Genomic DNA, 14830 nt, shown 5'->3' on the forward strand with positions numbered 1-14830 from the left:
TGAAACCCCGTCTCTACTAAGAAATACAAAAAAAAAATAGCCGGGCGAGGTGGCAGCGCCTGTAGTCCCAGCTACTCGGGAGGCTGAGGCCGGAGAATGGCGTGAACCCGGGAGGCGGAGCTTGCAGTGAGCTGAGATCCGGCCACTGCACTCCAGCCTGGGCTACAGAGCGAGACTCCGTCTCAAAAAAAATAAATAAATAAAATAAATAAATAAATAGCATAGCAATACTGTTTTTCTTTTGCTTTAGGAAGAGGTAACATCTCCAAAAAATACCCAGTAAAGTAGATATTCTGTTGCCAGTTCAAAGCGTCTGTATTATGTGGGCAAAGACTTCCAAAGCCTACTAAGGTTTTTGCTTTGAGTGGCTCATACAAGTTCCTTGTAGCTCATTAATGCAATGGTTTTATGACTAAAGGACACCAGCGTGAGACTTTAAGAGTTGTAATGTTCTCCAAATTTTAAGTATAATCTCATACGCCTTATGTAATTTCTTGAAGATTCACCAAGTAATATCCTGTGTAGCAATTAGAAAACTGGTATCATTTGTAGTTCTCAGTCCTTTTATGTCATAGAAATTCATGCTGGATTTTTGCCATATAGTTTTACTTCTTCATTTTCCTTATCGAATATCTAAAAATAAGTGAAATTCTAACATCTTTTTTAAAAAACCTTGTCACATTTATTTTAGTACACCATGAAGATATCCACAAAAGGTTTTAAAATTCATGTAAGTATCTACACTCCAAAAGTAAGTATCTGGCAGAAATAAACTCAATACATTTTATAACCCCCTGAAATTAACATATACCTGCTTCATTGTTAATTGGGAACTCCCACAGTTTCCCCTCTTTTGTCCACTGGATCAGCTCTTCAAACCCATTCTGAAGGAGTTGTCCATCTACTGTGGCTAACTGCTTAGCAAATTCCACATCCCACAGTGAAGGTGATGCGTCTGTACAACAAAGACATTTTAAATAAGAACAAGTCAATATAAGTGTCTTTTTTAAAAAGTTACAACCAATCTTGAATAGATAATGTATTTTTCAGACCCTGACACTCATAATTAAATAGTATATAAGTTACTGAGAGATAACTGCAAAAATTATATTAAAAATTGTAACTACAATAATGGCAAGCTTAGCTTTTGTTTTACAATGCCAGGTAATCACTGCCCCCTCTACTGGAAAGAAAAAATAAATTTGTGTTTTGTTTAAGGGTATTTTTATGAATGTGAATGTTTTTTGTAGAATATGTGACTTTGATTTTTAAAGTCTAGCCTGTTATCTTTAGTCTATCAAAATTAGTTACAAACGTACTACTGTTAACAACCAAAGAAGTTATATTAACAGAATAACAAAACTGATAATGAATACTGATTACTTCCTCTGTGCTTAAATGCATTTATTTTATGCATTAGTGCATGTAATTCTCACAACCAACCCTATGAGTAACGTATTATCATGTTGGCTAATTACCACTATCATATTACATGTTTCAATAACTTATTTACTTCTGAAACTTCAGATCATCTTTTGAAAATGAGCCATATTCCCACCAGTTACTGCTGCTAGGAACATAAAATGGTACAACCACCTTAGAAAACAGTTTGATGGCTTCTTAAAAAGTTAAAAATATATCTATTATTCAACATAGTAGTTTCATCCCTGGATATTCACCCAAGAGATAATACATGTCCACACAAAGACTTGTACACAAAAGTTAATGGCAGCTTTCTTTGTAATAGCCAAATGTGGGTTGTAATTTGGGAAACAACCCAAATGTCCACTAACAGGTGAACAGGTACAAAAATGTGAAACATCCACACAACTGTATACTACTCAGTAATAAAAATGCGTTACTAGTACATATAACAGCATACGGATGAATCGCAAATCATTATGCTGAGTCAAAGAAGCCAAATGCAAAGGAGTACATACTATGTGATTTCAGTTATGTACAGTTCTAAAAGATACAAACTAACCTATTGTAACAGAAAGCAGATCAAAGGTTGCCTACGTACTGTGTGTGGGTGTGTGTGTCTGCATTTACTGCAGAAGGACACGAGGAAACTTTGTAGGTTCATGAAAATGTTCAGAATTATAACTGATATTTTCATGGATGTATACATTTGTTAAAATTAGTCAAGTTATATACTTTAAATATATGCAGTTTGTTGCACACAAATTATACCTTAATAAAGATGTAAAAAGAAAATGAATATCAGTATCTATCCCTTGGCTACCTTTTTTCCTATATTTTTATTCTTTAGTTATTTTTACCAATATCTTCTATCTTTCTTATTTTTTTCTGTGTGATATCACTTTTTAAAATAAATGAGGATCGTATAGTTTGGTAATGTACTTTTTTCACAATTAATCCCCTACTACTGAATATTTTGATCATTTATATATTTTCTCTTTTAAATACTATAGTGACAAATGTCCTTGTATTCTATGCATATCTGTAATATTCCCTCAGAACAAATTCCTAGGAACACAATTTCCGGTTTAGAGGCATAGACTGCATATGATCTATCCTCCAGCTTACCTCTTTACCCACTTTTGCCAAGTCCACTAAAGCATATCAACAAATAGCTCAATTACTCTTCTACCTGGGTAAGCCTTATTTTATCTATTTTGCTTCTTCTGAATCTATTTCTATAAGCCTTTATGTGCAGAAATGTGTGTAGATATTAAGTATTTTGGCCTAGATCATCTAATACTGGGAAACAATCAGTTGTTAGCCTCCAGTAGCCACATTTACAGAGCAATCACACCAGTAAAATAACTTAATTGTCTCAGTTATCTTTTACTTGGTGGTCACTGACTGACCTACGTCTTTTCCATCATCATTAGGATCATCACTATATTTTTACACTTGCTAATATTTGTAAGCATTTATTAAATATGCACTATGTTCCAGGCACTGTGCCTGACACTTTTCTCAGATTACCTCATTTAATCTTTGAGATATATGTAGTAACCCTCATTTTATAGGTGGGGAAAGGTTAGTGCGGCAGAATCTGAATTGGAATCCAGTTCTACACAACACCAACACTCTTTCTGTTAAACTATACTGCCTGTGGACTCTAGGATAACCAGTAGGGCCTATGACTATATCCTTTGTAGCAGTGGTAAGAACTTAGTGGGGAACAAGACATGGGAATCATGGAACAGAATAACTCATTCAATCAGTCAATAAAAAAATTACTGAATGCCAACTATATTTCCAGCATTATTTCAGGTGGTGGGAAAACAACAGTGAACAATTGCTAAATTTTACGTTTCTACATTTTGCTATTCTTGTATTTAATTGGGAACAAACACCATTCTTTAGACTCATGCAAGTATAGCACATTCACAGAGTACCTTCATTAAAGTAAATTATTACATAAATTTGTGTGCTATTGTCCTCACTAGAGTATAATCATTTGATACTGTTTTATCAAATACATAAAACTTTGGTGCTACCTTGCCAACTAACTTCAGTTTTAGAAATAAGATTTTTTCATTTTAAAAAGTAAGCTGGTTCCTTCAAGAATCTCAAGAATCTTCAAGTGTCTCTCTTGGCTGGACAATAGCAGCTGCCCTGACAACCAACTTTTTTTTTTTTTTTCTTTTTGAGACAGAATTTTGCTCGTCACACAGGCTAGACAGGCAATCTTGGCTCACTGCAACCTCCGCCTCCTGGGTGCAAGTGATTCTCCTGCCTCAACCTCCCGAGTAGCTGGGATTACAGGCACCCGCCACCGTGCCCAGCTAATTTTTGTATTTTTAGAGAGAGGGGGTTTCACCATGTTGGCCAGGCTGGTATCGAACTCCTGACCTCAGGTGATCCACCCACCTTGGCCTTCCAAAGTGCTGGGATTACAGGCGTGAACCACTGTGCCCTGCCAACAAATTCCTTTCTGATGCACGCTTAACCATTTGAGCAGGGGAGAGGCGATTCCTTGTCCCTATGCATTTTGCACTTCCTTTTCATCATACACAAGAGAATGCAGTTTTTGTAATACAAGAAGGGGGTTGTTCTTTTAGCTTCACCTTCAGTTCAAATGAACAAACACTGAATTAACTTCTTTCCTCTATAGATACATATTTTACAGTACAGTTTGTTCAAAAAAGAATTTAAGATTTAAGATAACTAGGCCGGGCGCGGTGGCTCAAGCCTGTAATCCCAGCACTTTGGGAGGCCGAGACGGGGGGATCACGAGGTCAGGAGATCGAGACCATCCTGGCTAACATGGTGAAACCCCGTCTCTACTAAAAATACAAAAACTTAGCCGGGCGAGGTGGCAGGCGCCTGTAGTCCCAGCTACTCGGGAGACTGAGGCAGGAGAATGGCGTGAACCCGGGAGGCGGAGCTTGCAGTGAGCTGAGATCCGGCCACTGCACTCCAGCCTGGGTGACAGAGCGAGACTCCGTCTCAAAAAAAAAAAAAAAAAAAAAAAAAAAAAAAGATTTAAGATAACTAGTTCCTATTATCTGTAAGCCACATGAGTAGGTATACATGAATGAGATCCAGCCCCTAACAGTCTATTAAATAGAGGGAAAATCAAAAGTTCATATAAGTAGCTGTAGAAACATTAAATGAGCCCTTGGAGGCCCGCCTAGGAACTTATCTATCATATACAACATTCTTTTTTTTCCCCCCTTCGAGATGGAGTTTCACTCTGATTCTTAGGAAGGAGTGTTATAGCACAATCATAGCTCACTGCAGCCTCGAATTCTGGGCTCCAGTGATCCTGCCACTTCAACTTCCCAAGTTACTAGGATTATAGGCATGCACCACCACGCTTGGATAATTTTTTTCTATTTTTTAGAGAAACGGGCTCAATATGTTGCCCAGGCTGGTCCTGAACTCCTAGTCACAAGCCATCCTGTTGTCTCAGCCTCCCGAGTTCATATACAACATTATTTCTACCAAGATCCAAAAAACTAACTTCTTTTCTTTAGAAATGCTCCTCACTTATATGCTACAGACCATTTGTATTAAGTTTCTTCATTTATTTTACTAGTAAACTAAATGTAATGTCAAGCAAGAGGACACTCTTATTTCTCTTTTAGACTTAAAATGGCAAATTTCTTACCCAAAAAAAACACTACAGGTCTGTTAAATATATTCCTTGAATGTTCTTCCCATCTCCGGAACAATCACTAAGTCACTTCAGGAAGTTATTTTGTACTATCTCCTCTTCTAAGCTGCCTAAGGGCAGGAACCAGTATATCTTTATGTAATAGCATAGAGATACACTGTAAATGGTAGCTGATTATTAATGTTCTAACCCAAATTAGTAGCTAATCTGGACCTCTGGATTTGGTAATTGGTAGTACTTTACCTCCCACTGTCTCAAAGAATGCAACATTTCAAGGGGGAAACCTGACCAAAACTAGCAGTGTTGGCAACTGTAGTGTGATGTGTCCCCCACCAGGTTACTTAAGAGCGTTATGCATGTTGCTTGGATCCTGAAGCCTGGGCAGGGAGCCAAGGCCATGGTGCCTAGCTGAGAAGCAGGTGTCCCTGAGAACCCAAACAACCCTGGGCATACCTGGGAACATATCAGATAACACTGTCATCGCACACACAGAGTAGGCAAACAGCCAGAACATTAGCTGAAAGGCAGCTTAGAAATGGGAGACAGGGTGACTCTAGAGCTGCTCAGGAATGTCCAGTATGTAAATTCTAGTAAACTCATCTATTTGCCAAGCTGGACTTGCCCAAATTATACTTTGGTCTCTCAACTCCTTCCCAGCTTGGGGGGACATTACAGTCCCAAGTTTTCCTTATAACAACTGCCACATTCGTAAGCAGGATCCAGACCAATGACAGAATGGAATATGAAAATATCCAACTATTACACCATTAGAACACTAAGGACATCTTGGAAAGCTGGAATGTTTCTCCCCCGGAGAAAGAGTGTTATTCTTAACAAACCTGTTTCAGGTGCTTCTTTAGTAACTGCTGTCATGTCAAAAATATGAAGTCTTTTCCCCGAGAATATGTTTTTCCTAAGTCTAAAAAAAGAAAACAACATTTTAATGAATATATTTTAAACTGTCAACAAAAATTATGAGAAAATACCTTAAGTGAAATATTCTATGTAGAAATTAAAAATAATTCCACTGACCCACATCAAAAATCTTAGCTAAATTGCCACATTTTTAGGACCGATAAACTAAAAACAGAAATGTGCACTTGAAGTTTTGCTTCATATACAACAAATCAGTTACAGCAATTTAATTTCCAAAATACCTAATTGAAAAGATTAGCTTAATTTGCCATAATTTTTATTTTTTCGCTTTTATATTAAGGTTTTAAAAACTCCATGTTGTGAAAAACTATGAAACTATGCTAAAATAGAAGCTGTTAAAGTCAACATTTGTCTTTAAGGGCAGAAAACACTGCAATGTTTAATTATAAATTATAATTGTAAAAGATTGCATTGGTAAATCACAACATTCACTTTCATAAAGCAATCATTCTGCATTTTAAAATAATTATTAACTTTCTTTACGTGACTATTTTTAATTAACTATTGAAATTAATATCAGAGAGTTAATAGGTAACATTTTCTTACACACTTGATAATCAACTGCTTTATGCATCAATTCACATATTTACTTGAATAAATTTACTGGCAGATTAAAATCCAGTTTATAAACTGGAGGGTTGGCCAGGTGAGGTGGCTCACGCCTGTAATCCCAGCACTTTCGGAGGCCGAGGCAGGTGGATTACCTGAGGTCAGGAGTTTGAGACCAGGCTGGCCAATATGGTGAAACCCCGTCTCTACTAAAAATACAAAAAAAATTAGCCAGGTGTGATGGCAGGTGCCTGTAATCTCCGCTACTTGAGAGGCTAAGGCAGGAGAATCCCCTGAACCCAGGAGGCAGAGGTTGCAGTGGCCGAGATTGTGCCACTGCACTCCAGGCTGGGCGATAAGAGTGAGACTCCGTCTCAAAGAAAAATAAAAAAATAATAAAATAAACTGGAAGGTTAGTTTTAAAAATAATTTTGAATTCTTGTTTTTTTAATAAACTAAATTACTTCTCTCTACTAAATACAAATAACTGGAAAAAATGCAAATACCATATGAACGTTAAATAATGTGATCTCAAATCATAAAATCTTCCATCTAGTAGTTCCAAGTTATTTGTAAACAAAGGATTTTATGCTCCAGAACTCTCTTCAGTGCCTTGCATTCTTCCCCCTCAACCACACGTCTGGTAAACAGGATGGTGGATTAAAGCAAGTCAGAGCAGGGGGCGAATGCCTTGGTAAAGTACTGAATTTCAAAAGAGGAATGTACTACAAAGAGAGGGAATGGACATTTGCTGAGCACCTACCATGTACCAAATACTTTACACGTGTTTCTTTTCTATTCCTTAAGAAAGTCATTTAAGCCAGGTTTCACTTTCAGCATTTTATAGGTGGGGAAACAGGCTGATAGAGGCTATAAAAGGTGCTCCTGTCACAGAATTAGTCAGTGGCAGTGCCAACATTCTGAGGCAGGCCAGTGTGAACTATCAATCTCCAACAGAAGAAGTCAGTCCAGGCCTGGGTTGTCTGGGGTTGATACCCCAGATCCTGCCCCAGTCACAGCAGGGTGAACAACCCGGCATCTCATCATTGCTTCCCCTTACTCACCTCTAGCTGGCTTGTTAACACATTGAAGGCACAGAAACCCCTTTCCTACTTTAGTTTCTAAGTTTTAAAATATTAAATATCAAATCTAATATTAAAAATCAAATTATAATATACCATCCTAATGTAGTTGCACAGAATCGTTTAAGATGAATGATTCAGTTAAATATTCTCGAGGATTAACTGATTCAATTAAATATTCTTAAGTAAAACTCCAAGTACACCTTCTCCTGTATTCAATAACATGTAACAGATACTAAATCACTTTAAATTAGTAATTCAAATAATCTTCCAAAGTCACCATAACCTCTTGAACTTCCTGTGTTAACTGCTGACCACCTTTTCCAACTTTCCTGTATAAATTAGTAATTTAACACCCGGAAGGAGTTAACTCAAGTTCCTGATTTTTTTTTTTTTTTTTTTTTTGAGACGGAGTCTTGCTCTGTCACCCAGGCTGGAGTGCAGTGGCCGGATCTCAGCTCACTGCAAGCTCCGCCTCCCGGGTTTACGCCATTCTCCTGCCTCAGTCTCCCGAGTAGCTGGGACTACAGGCGCCCGCCACCTCGCCCGGCTATTTTTTTGTATTTTTTAGTAGAGACGGGGTTTCACCGTGTTAGCCGGGATCGTCTCTCGATCTCCTGACCTCGTGATCCGCCCGTCTCGGCCTCCCAAAGTGCTGGGATTACAGGCTTGAGCCACCGCGCCCGGCCCCTGATTTTACTTAAAACAAATCCACAGAATACACAATGCATTGAAAACACTCCAATTGTGAGCATATCCTGCTATAAAGACAAGTTAATTTTTGTCAGACCATGCCAAATATCTGGTTCCTCCTTCCCATCTATCACTTTCAGGGTTTAAAGAAGAAAAAGAACAGAAACGTTATGCAAATACAGAACAACTTTAAATTCTAAAATAACTATGTAAGGCATAGCTCAGCATCTTTAAGAACTTCAAATCAGTAAATTCAAGTGGCCACAAATAATCTACCATTTTAAAGTATTATATAAACTTTTTTCCTCTCGCCTTTCCTTCTTTTTGTTGATGATGGGTTATTTCTCTAAACTATGCCAACAGATAAGCATGTATTGAGATATAAAGGCTATATGAATACACAGTATTAGACACATATTTAAAATGAAAAATAATGTTTCTCACAAAATACTTATTTGCTCAGAATTCAGTCAGCTCCTCTTATTCTAAATCAAAGGACCCCTATTCATTGTGGGTAGATGTGAAGCATGGCCCATTTTGATTTCAGGTATGGAAAACCACAGGACTGGCTAAATCCAGCACATGGTTCCCTCTCTAGGAAGTGGTATACAGAGAGTAAGAACACAGATGTAAATGCATTCATAATGTTCAAACATCCAACAGCAATAATAAACACACATAATAAGATAAATCTACAGTGAAGGTAAAAACAAACTACACAAACGAAACCCAGCAGATTACAAAGCCTGATACCTTTTTCTAAGATCAGTGGTCTGCTGGTCAGGAGAACTGTCATAGCCATCATCAAATTGAATCTGATGCTCCGGTCTTGAACGAACTCTAGCTGCAGAACGTCTGGCAACTTTCATATCTGATATTATGTTACTGAAACTGAAATAATAAAAAGGTCAAGTGTATTAGAAATCTTAGCTACAGAACAATAATAAACTTCCTTAAACACAAGACTGAGATCGTTTAATTCTTATTTCATTTTTATGCACTAATTACATAGCATAAAAATGTTTAAAAAATGTCACCTATTAACAGTCACATAACATGGAATATTACAATTTGTTTAGTGTCATCTTTTAAAGATGTTCTTCAGAAATCTTCATTTAAAACATGTCGTATGAAAAATTATTCAGAGAAAATGATAGGAAAGTAAAATCAGTATCTGTTATACCTATCACCTACATCCAATAACTAAATTAAAACCAAGAGTTAGCCATATTTATTTGTTGCTTTTTATTTGTTCAAACACAAATAAAATGAGTCACTGAACTAACAGTCCAGATATCTATGTCTTCCTTTTTTTTTTTTTTTTGAGATGGAGTTTCGCTCTGTTGCCTAGGTTGGAGTGCAGTGGCGTGATCTCGGCTCACTGCAACCTCTGCCTCCCGGGTTCAAGCAATTCTCCTGCCTCAGCCTTCCGAGTAGCTGGGACTACAGGCACATGCCACGACGCCAGGCTAATTTTTTGTGTTTTTAGTAGAGACAGGGTTTCACTGTGTTAGCCAGGATGGTCTTGATCTCCTGACCTGGTGATCCACCTACCTCAGCCACTCACAGTGCTGGGATTACAGGCGTAAGCCAACACACCTGGCCTTTTTTTTTTTTTTTTAATCACAGTTTCTTGTCTCACTCTATCGCCCAGGCTGAAGTGCAGTAGTGAGATCATAGCTCAATGCAACTTCAAACCCTGAACTTAAGTGATCCTCCTGAGGCTGGGGGCAGTGGCTCATACGTGTAATCCCAGCACTTTGGGAGGCTGAGGCAGGTGGATCACAAGGTCAGGAGATCAAGACCATCCTGGCTAACACAGTGAAACCCCATCACTACTAAAAAATACAAAAAAATTAGCCGGGCGTGGTGGGGGGCGCCTATAGTCTCAGTACTCGGGAAGCTGAGGCAGAAGAATAGCATGACCCCGGAAGGCAGAGCTTGTAGTGAGCCGAGATCGCGCCACTGCACTCCAGTCTGGGTGACAGAGCGAGACTATGTCTCAAAAAAAAAAAAAAGTGATCCTCCTGCCTCAGCCTCCAAAGTAGCTAGACTACAGGCACACGCCGCCATGCTCACCTAATTTTTTTATGTTTTGTAGAGATGGGGTCTTGCTTTTTTGCCCACGCTGGTCTCAAATTCCTGGCCTCAAGTGATCCTCTTGCCTTAGCCTCCCGAAGTGCTGGGATCATGGGCATGAGTCAGCACACATGGCCATTTCTTTTAATTTCTTGAAATAAATCTGGTATGCACACTGAGAACAACTGATTTAGATCACTCTCCAAAAGGAGGCAGTGTTACTGCTTACTATACTTACTACTTACTATAATGTAGGCAGCAAGTAGTATAACATGGTATAAAACAATGATAGATGAAGAGAACGAGTGGAAAGATGTCAGATGAAATATAGAAGAGGAAAAAGAGAAGGAAACAGACCTGAAGATGATCATAAAACCGGCAAGGTATTTAACTGGAAGAAATTACTTTTCTCAGAGAAGCTACCTGTTATTTATTTTTAATAACATTACTGAATTTACCATTTCTTTTTTCATGGACAAGAAACTGTAACTTCCTAAAAGAAAACTTTATTCAACTGTTTTTTTAAAAACTATAATCACAATTAAGACATAAGTTTTTTTAAAAAGTTGAATTGCTAAAATTATGTGGTATATTTTATATACAAATTCCACTTACGTGGTATCTATTATGTGTATTAATCACTAGCCACATGAAAATGGCCCAGTTTGAGATATAAACATTACTGACTTAAGGTTTGATTCACTCACCTAATTTTAGATCGCTCTGCATCTCTCTGTGCCCTTGACTCTTCCTCATGCTGCTGGAGCTGCCTCAGCAGCTCTGACTTTGTTGTTTGCTTGTCAAAAGGGAGAGAATCTGCCACAGCAGATGCAGCTGCCACCAACTCAGGACTCAGGGGCTCAGTTCTGAAAAAGAAAATGAAAAGCAAATGAGAAAGAAAAAAAGAGAGATTGGCCAGGTGCGGTGGCTCATGCCTGTAATTCCAGCACTTTGGGAAGCCGAGGCAGACGGATCACTTGAGGTCAGGAGTTCGAGACCAGCCTGGCCAACATGGTGAAACCCCATTTCTACCAAAAATACAAAAATTAGCTGGGCGTGGTGGTACGTGCCTGTAGTGCCAGCTACTCAGGAGGCTGAGGCAAGAGAATTGCTTGAACTGGGAGGTGGAGGTTGCAGTGAACCAAGATCACACCACTGCATTCTAGCCTGGGAGACAGAGTGAGACTCCATCTCAAAAACAAAACAAAACAAAACAAACAAACAAAAAAGAGAGATTGCTTATTGTACCATTTAGTGAAAAGAAAAATGATTTTTGGAGAAAACTTTGGTGTTCAAAAAAGTATTCAATTCAGTTTCTGACAAAGGCAAGAATTCTCAACCATTAGGTACCGGTTTTATATAAACTTTGAAATGTTAAATGTTAAAATTAATGGATATTTGCTGAAGCACAACACTAACTCAGAACAATATATTAAGGTGGAGGGGCGAAGGACAGAACAGCCTCAAAAAATATAAATTACTGGAATTTTTAATTAGACGCTATTGTATTTTGGAAACAATATACATTGTAAGCAAATATTAAGGCAGGTTAACCACTTCACAGAAACTTTACTGGAACCAACCTAAAGGTCTATCATCAGAATAGAAAAATAAATTGTGATACATGCATACAATGGAAGAGTACTCAGCTCATGACAACATGAATGACTTCCATAGACATTAGATCAAGTGAAAGAAGTTGGACACAAAGAATATAAAATACAAAAATTAGCCAGGCATGGCAGCGCGTGCTTGTAAATCCCAGCGACTCTGGAGGCTGAGGCGTAAGAATCGCTTGAACCTGGGAGGTGGAGGTCGCAGTGAGCCAAGATAGCACCACTGCACTCCAGCCTGGCTGTCAGAGCTAGACTCTGTCTTAAACAAAACAAACAAACAAAAAAAATCTGTATGATTCCATTTATATCAAGTTCCAGAACAGGGAACACTAATCTGAGGTGAAAAAAAAAAAAATCAAAACAGCAATTGCCTCAGGACTGATGGCTACTGACTGGGAAGGTGAAAATGAAACACATAGTGTCTTGGTAAGTGTGTGGGTCACAGGGGCTTATCTGTTTGTCAAAATCCTACAGCTAACATTTCTACACTTTAATATCTGTAAATTTTACCTGAAAATAAAGAGCCATAAATCATCATCAAGTAGGAGATGGAAAGTGGGTGAAGGCATAGATGACACAAGAATGGCAAAATGTTGATCACTGTTGAAGCTGGGCAATGGTAGAAAGGGGTTATACCATTTTATGTTTTCATAGACATCTTTTCATATGTTTTAAGTTTTTCATAAGAAAAAGCTTTTAAAAGCTTCCTAAATTAGAGGAAGTTAATAGAAAAACATTCTATTATAGAAAGAAAATAAATTATTTATAACATTTTTTTCTTTTTTTTTTTTTAAGAGACAGGGTCTCAATATGTCATCAAGTCTGGCCTCGAAGTCCTGGGTTCAAGCAATCGTCCCATTTCATCCTCCTGAGTAGCTGTGACTACAGCCATCTGCCACCATGCCTGGCTATTTGCAACATTTTTTAACTCACTGAGAACTGACATCTCAATGAGTGGGATCCAAATTAATGTTTTTTTATACCTGGCTTTCTATATTATGATCTGTTACCTAATACGAAAGTTAAACTTCCCAAATTCCTGAAGTTCCTGGAGAAAGATTTTAAGGACTTAACTAAGGTATGAAAGATCTAACATCTGATAGGAATAGAAGAAAAACAGAAGACTGAAACAAGGGGTCGGGCACGGTGGCTCATGCCTGTAATTCCAGCACTTTGGGAGGCTGAGGTGGGAGGATCGCTTGAGCCCAGGAGTTTGAGACCAGCCAGGGATAGAGAAAAAAGAAAAGAAAAGGAAAAAAAAAAAAAATTAGCCAGGTGTGGTGGCACATGCCTATAGTCCCAGCTACTGGTGAGGCTGAGTGGGAGGATCACTTGAGCGCAGGAGGTTGAGGCTGCAGTGAGCCATGATTTTTCCACTGCACTCCGGCCTAAGCCACAGAGTGAGAGTCTGCCTCAACAAAAAAAAAAAAAAAAAAAAAAAAAAAAAAGGGGGGGGGGAAATATAACAGTTAAAATAAAATGTGCTTTCAAAACTGTTACCTGTGAATAAAGCTTTAATCTTATTCCAAAGTCACTGTATTTCTTTCATAAACTACTTGTGAACTTCACTTTCAAATTTTTATGTATTTGATCACAGTATACACAGAACACAGATGAATATTCATTTTCTAGAATCATACATTTCATAACAATAGTTTCATATATAGTTATACTCTCTAGCTTTATAATCGGGAATGTTCTAATTAATAAAAATTGTGGGGGAGCCTCTGTCATTGAATAATTTTTACATACAGGGATCTTTCTTCATATATTTTAACAATGTAAGGAGAACTTTTTAAAGTATCTTTGAACAATCTATTCTATCCTGTAATTAAAAGTATTTCATGAATACATACTTTACCCCTTGATAACATTCTGTACTTTTAAAATTTCTTTAAAATAAACTGTATAACATAAGATTTCAGAAAAGAATTCTGATGAGGGAAAGAAACTACTAAGTGGATACTTAAATTGGCACCGCTTTTGGCAGGAAACTTGGTGACATAGGCAACTTGGTGACAAAGGCAAAAGAAAAAAACGCACATCTTTTGACATAGCAATTCCACTTCTAAGAATATGTGTTTAAAGAAAATAAACAGAAAAAAAGAAAAAGAAAGAAAATAAACGGCTGGGCGTGGTAGCTCACTTCTGTAATCCCACACTTTGGGAGGCCAAGGTAGGCAGATTACTTGAGTTCAGGAGTTCATGACCAGCCTGGACAACACAGTGAAACATTGTCTCTACAAAAAGAAAAAAAAAATTAGCCAGGTGTGATGGTGCATGTCTGTAGTCCTAGCTACTCGGGAGGCTGAGGTGGGAGGACTGCTTGAGCCCAGACGTGGAGGTTGTAGTGAGCTGAGATTGTGCCAGTGAACTCCAGCCTGGGGAACAGAGCAAGACTCTGTATCAAAAAAAAGAAAAGAAAAGAAAAGAAAAGAAACAGATTTGCGAAATTTGAAGGATACTGCATACTCCAGCCTCAAGGCCTAAGCAGTTCTATCCTCTATGCCTGAAAAGGAATTCATCTTTCAGATATCTGCATGGCTTTATCCCTAATTTGATTCTAATCTTTGCTCAAATGTTACCTTATCAGAGTTCTTCCCTGATTATTCTTAAAAAATAGCACCTCTCCAGCACCCCTATTCTTTTTTTTTTTTTTTTCCACCCAGGCTGGAGTACAGTGACACAATGACAGCTCACTGCAGCCTCAACCTCCTCAGCTCAAGCAATCCTCCTGCCTCAGCTTCCAGAGGAGCTGGGACTACAGGTGCATGCAACCA

The 14830-nt window shown here is 38.1% G+C and overlaps 1 protein-coding gene across 3 annotated transcripts in view; it reads right to left on the reverse strand.

Moving 5' to 3' along the window:
* Positions 1-14830, reverse strand: part of MRPS31 (mitochondrial ribosomal protein S31) — a 47591-nt gene that overhangs the window by 15336 nt on the left and 17425 nt on the right. For 2 of the 3 annotated variants that reach the window (XM_050766137.1, XM_050766136.1), the window contains exons 3-7: positions 12561-12659; positions 11142-11300; positions 9109-9246; positions 5935-6014; positions 812-955 (exon numbers count right to left, since the gene is read on the reverse strand). In XM_050766137.1, coding sequence (XP_050622094.1) covers positions 812-955; positions 5935-6014; positions 9109-9246; positions 11142-11300; positions 12561-12659 — 620 coding nt within the window. The remainder of the gene's footprint in view (positions 1-811; positions 956-5934; positions 6015-9108; positions 9247-11141; positions 11301-12560; positions 12660-14830) is intronic. The other variant, XM_050766139.1, reaches the window with a different exon arrangement.

Source organism: Macaca thibetana, chromosome 17 (genome assembly GCF_024542745.1).
Source record: "Macaca thibetana thibetana isolate TM-01 chromosome 17, ASM2454274v1, whole genome shotgun sequence".
Taxonomy (NCBI): Eukaryota; Metazoa; Chordata; class Mammalia; order Primates; family Cercopithecidae; genus Macaca; species Macaca thibetana.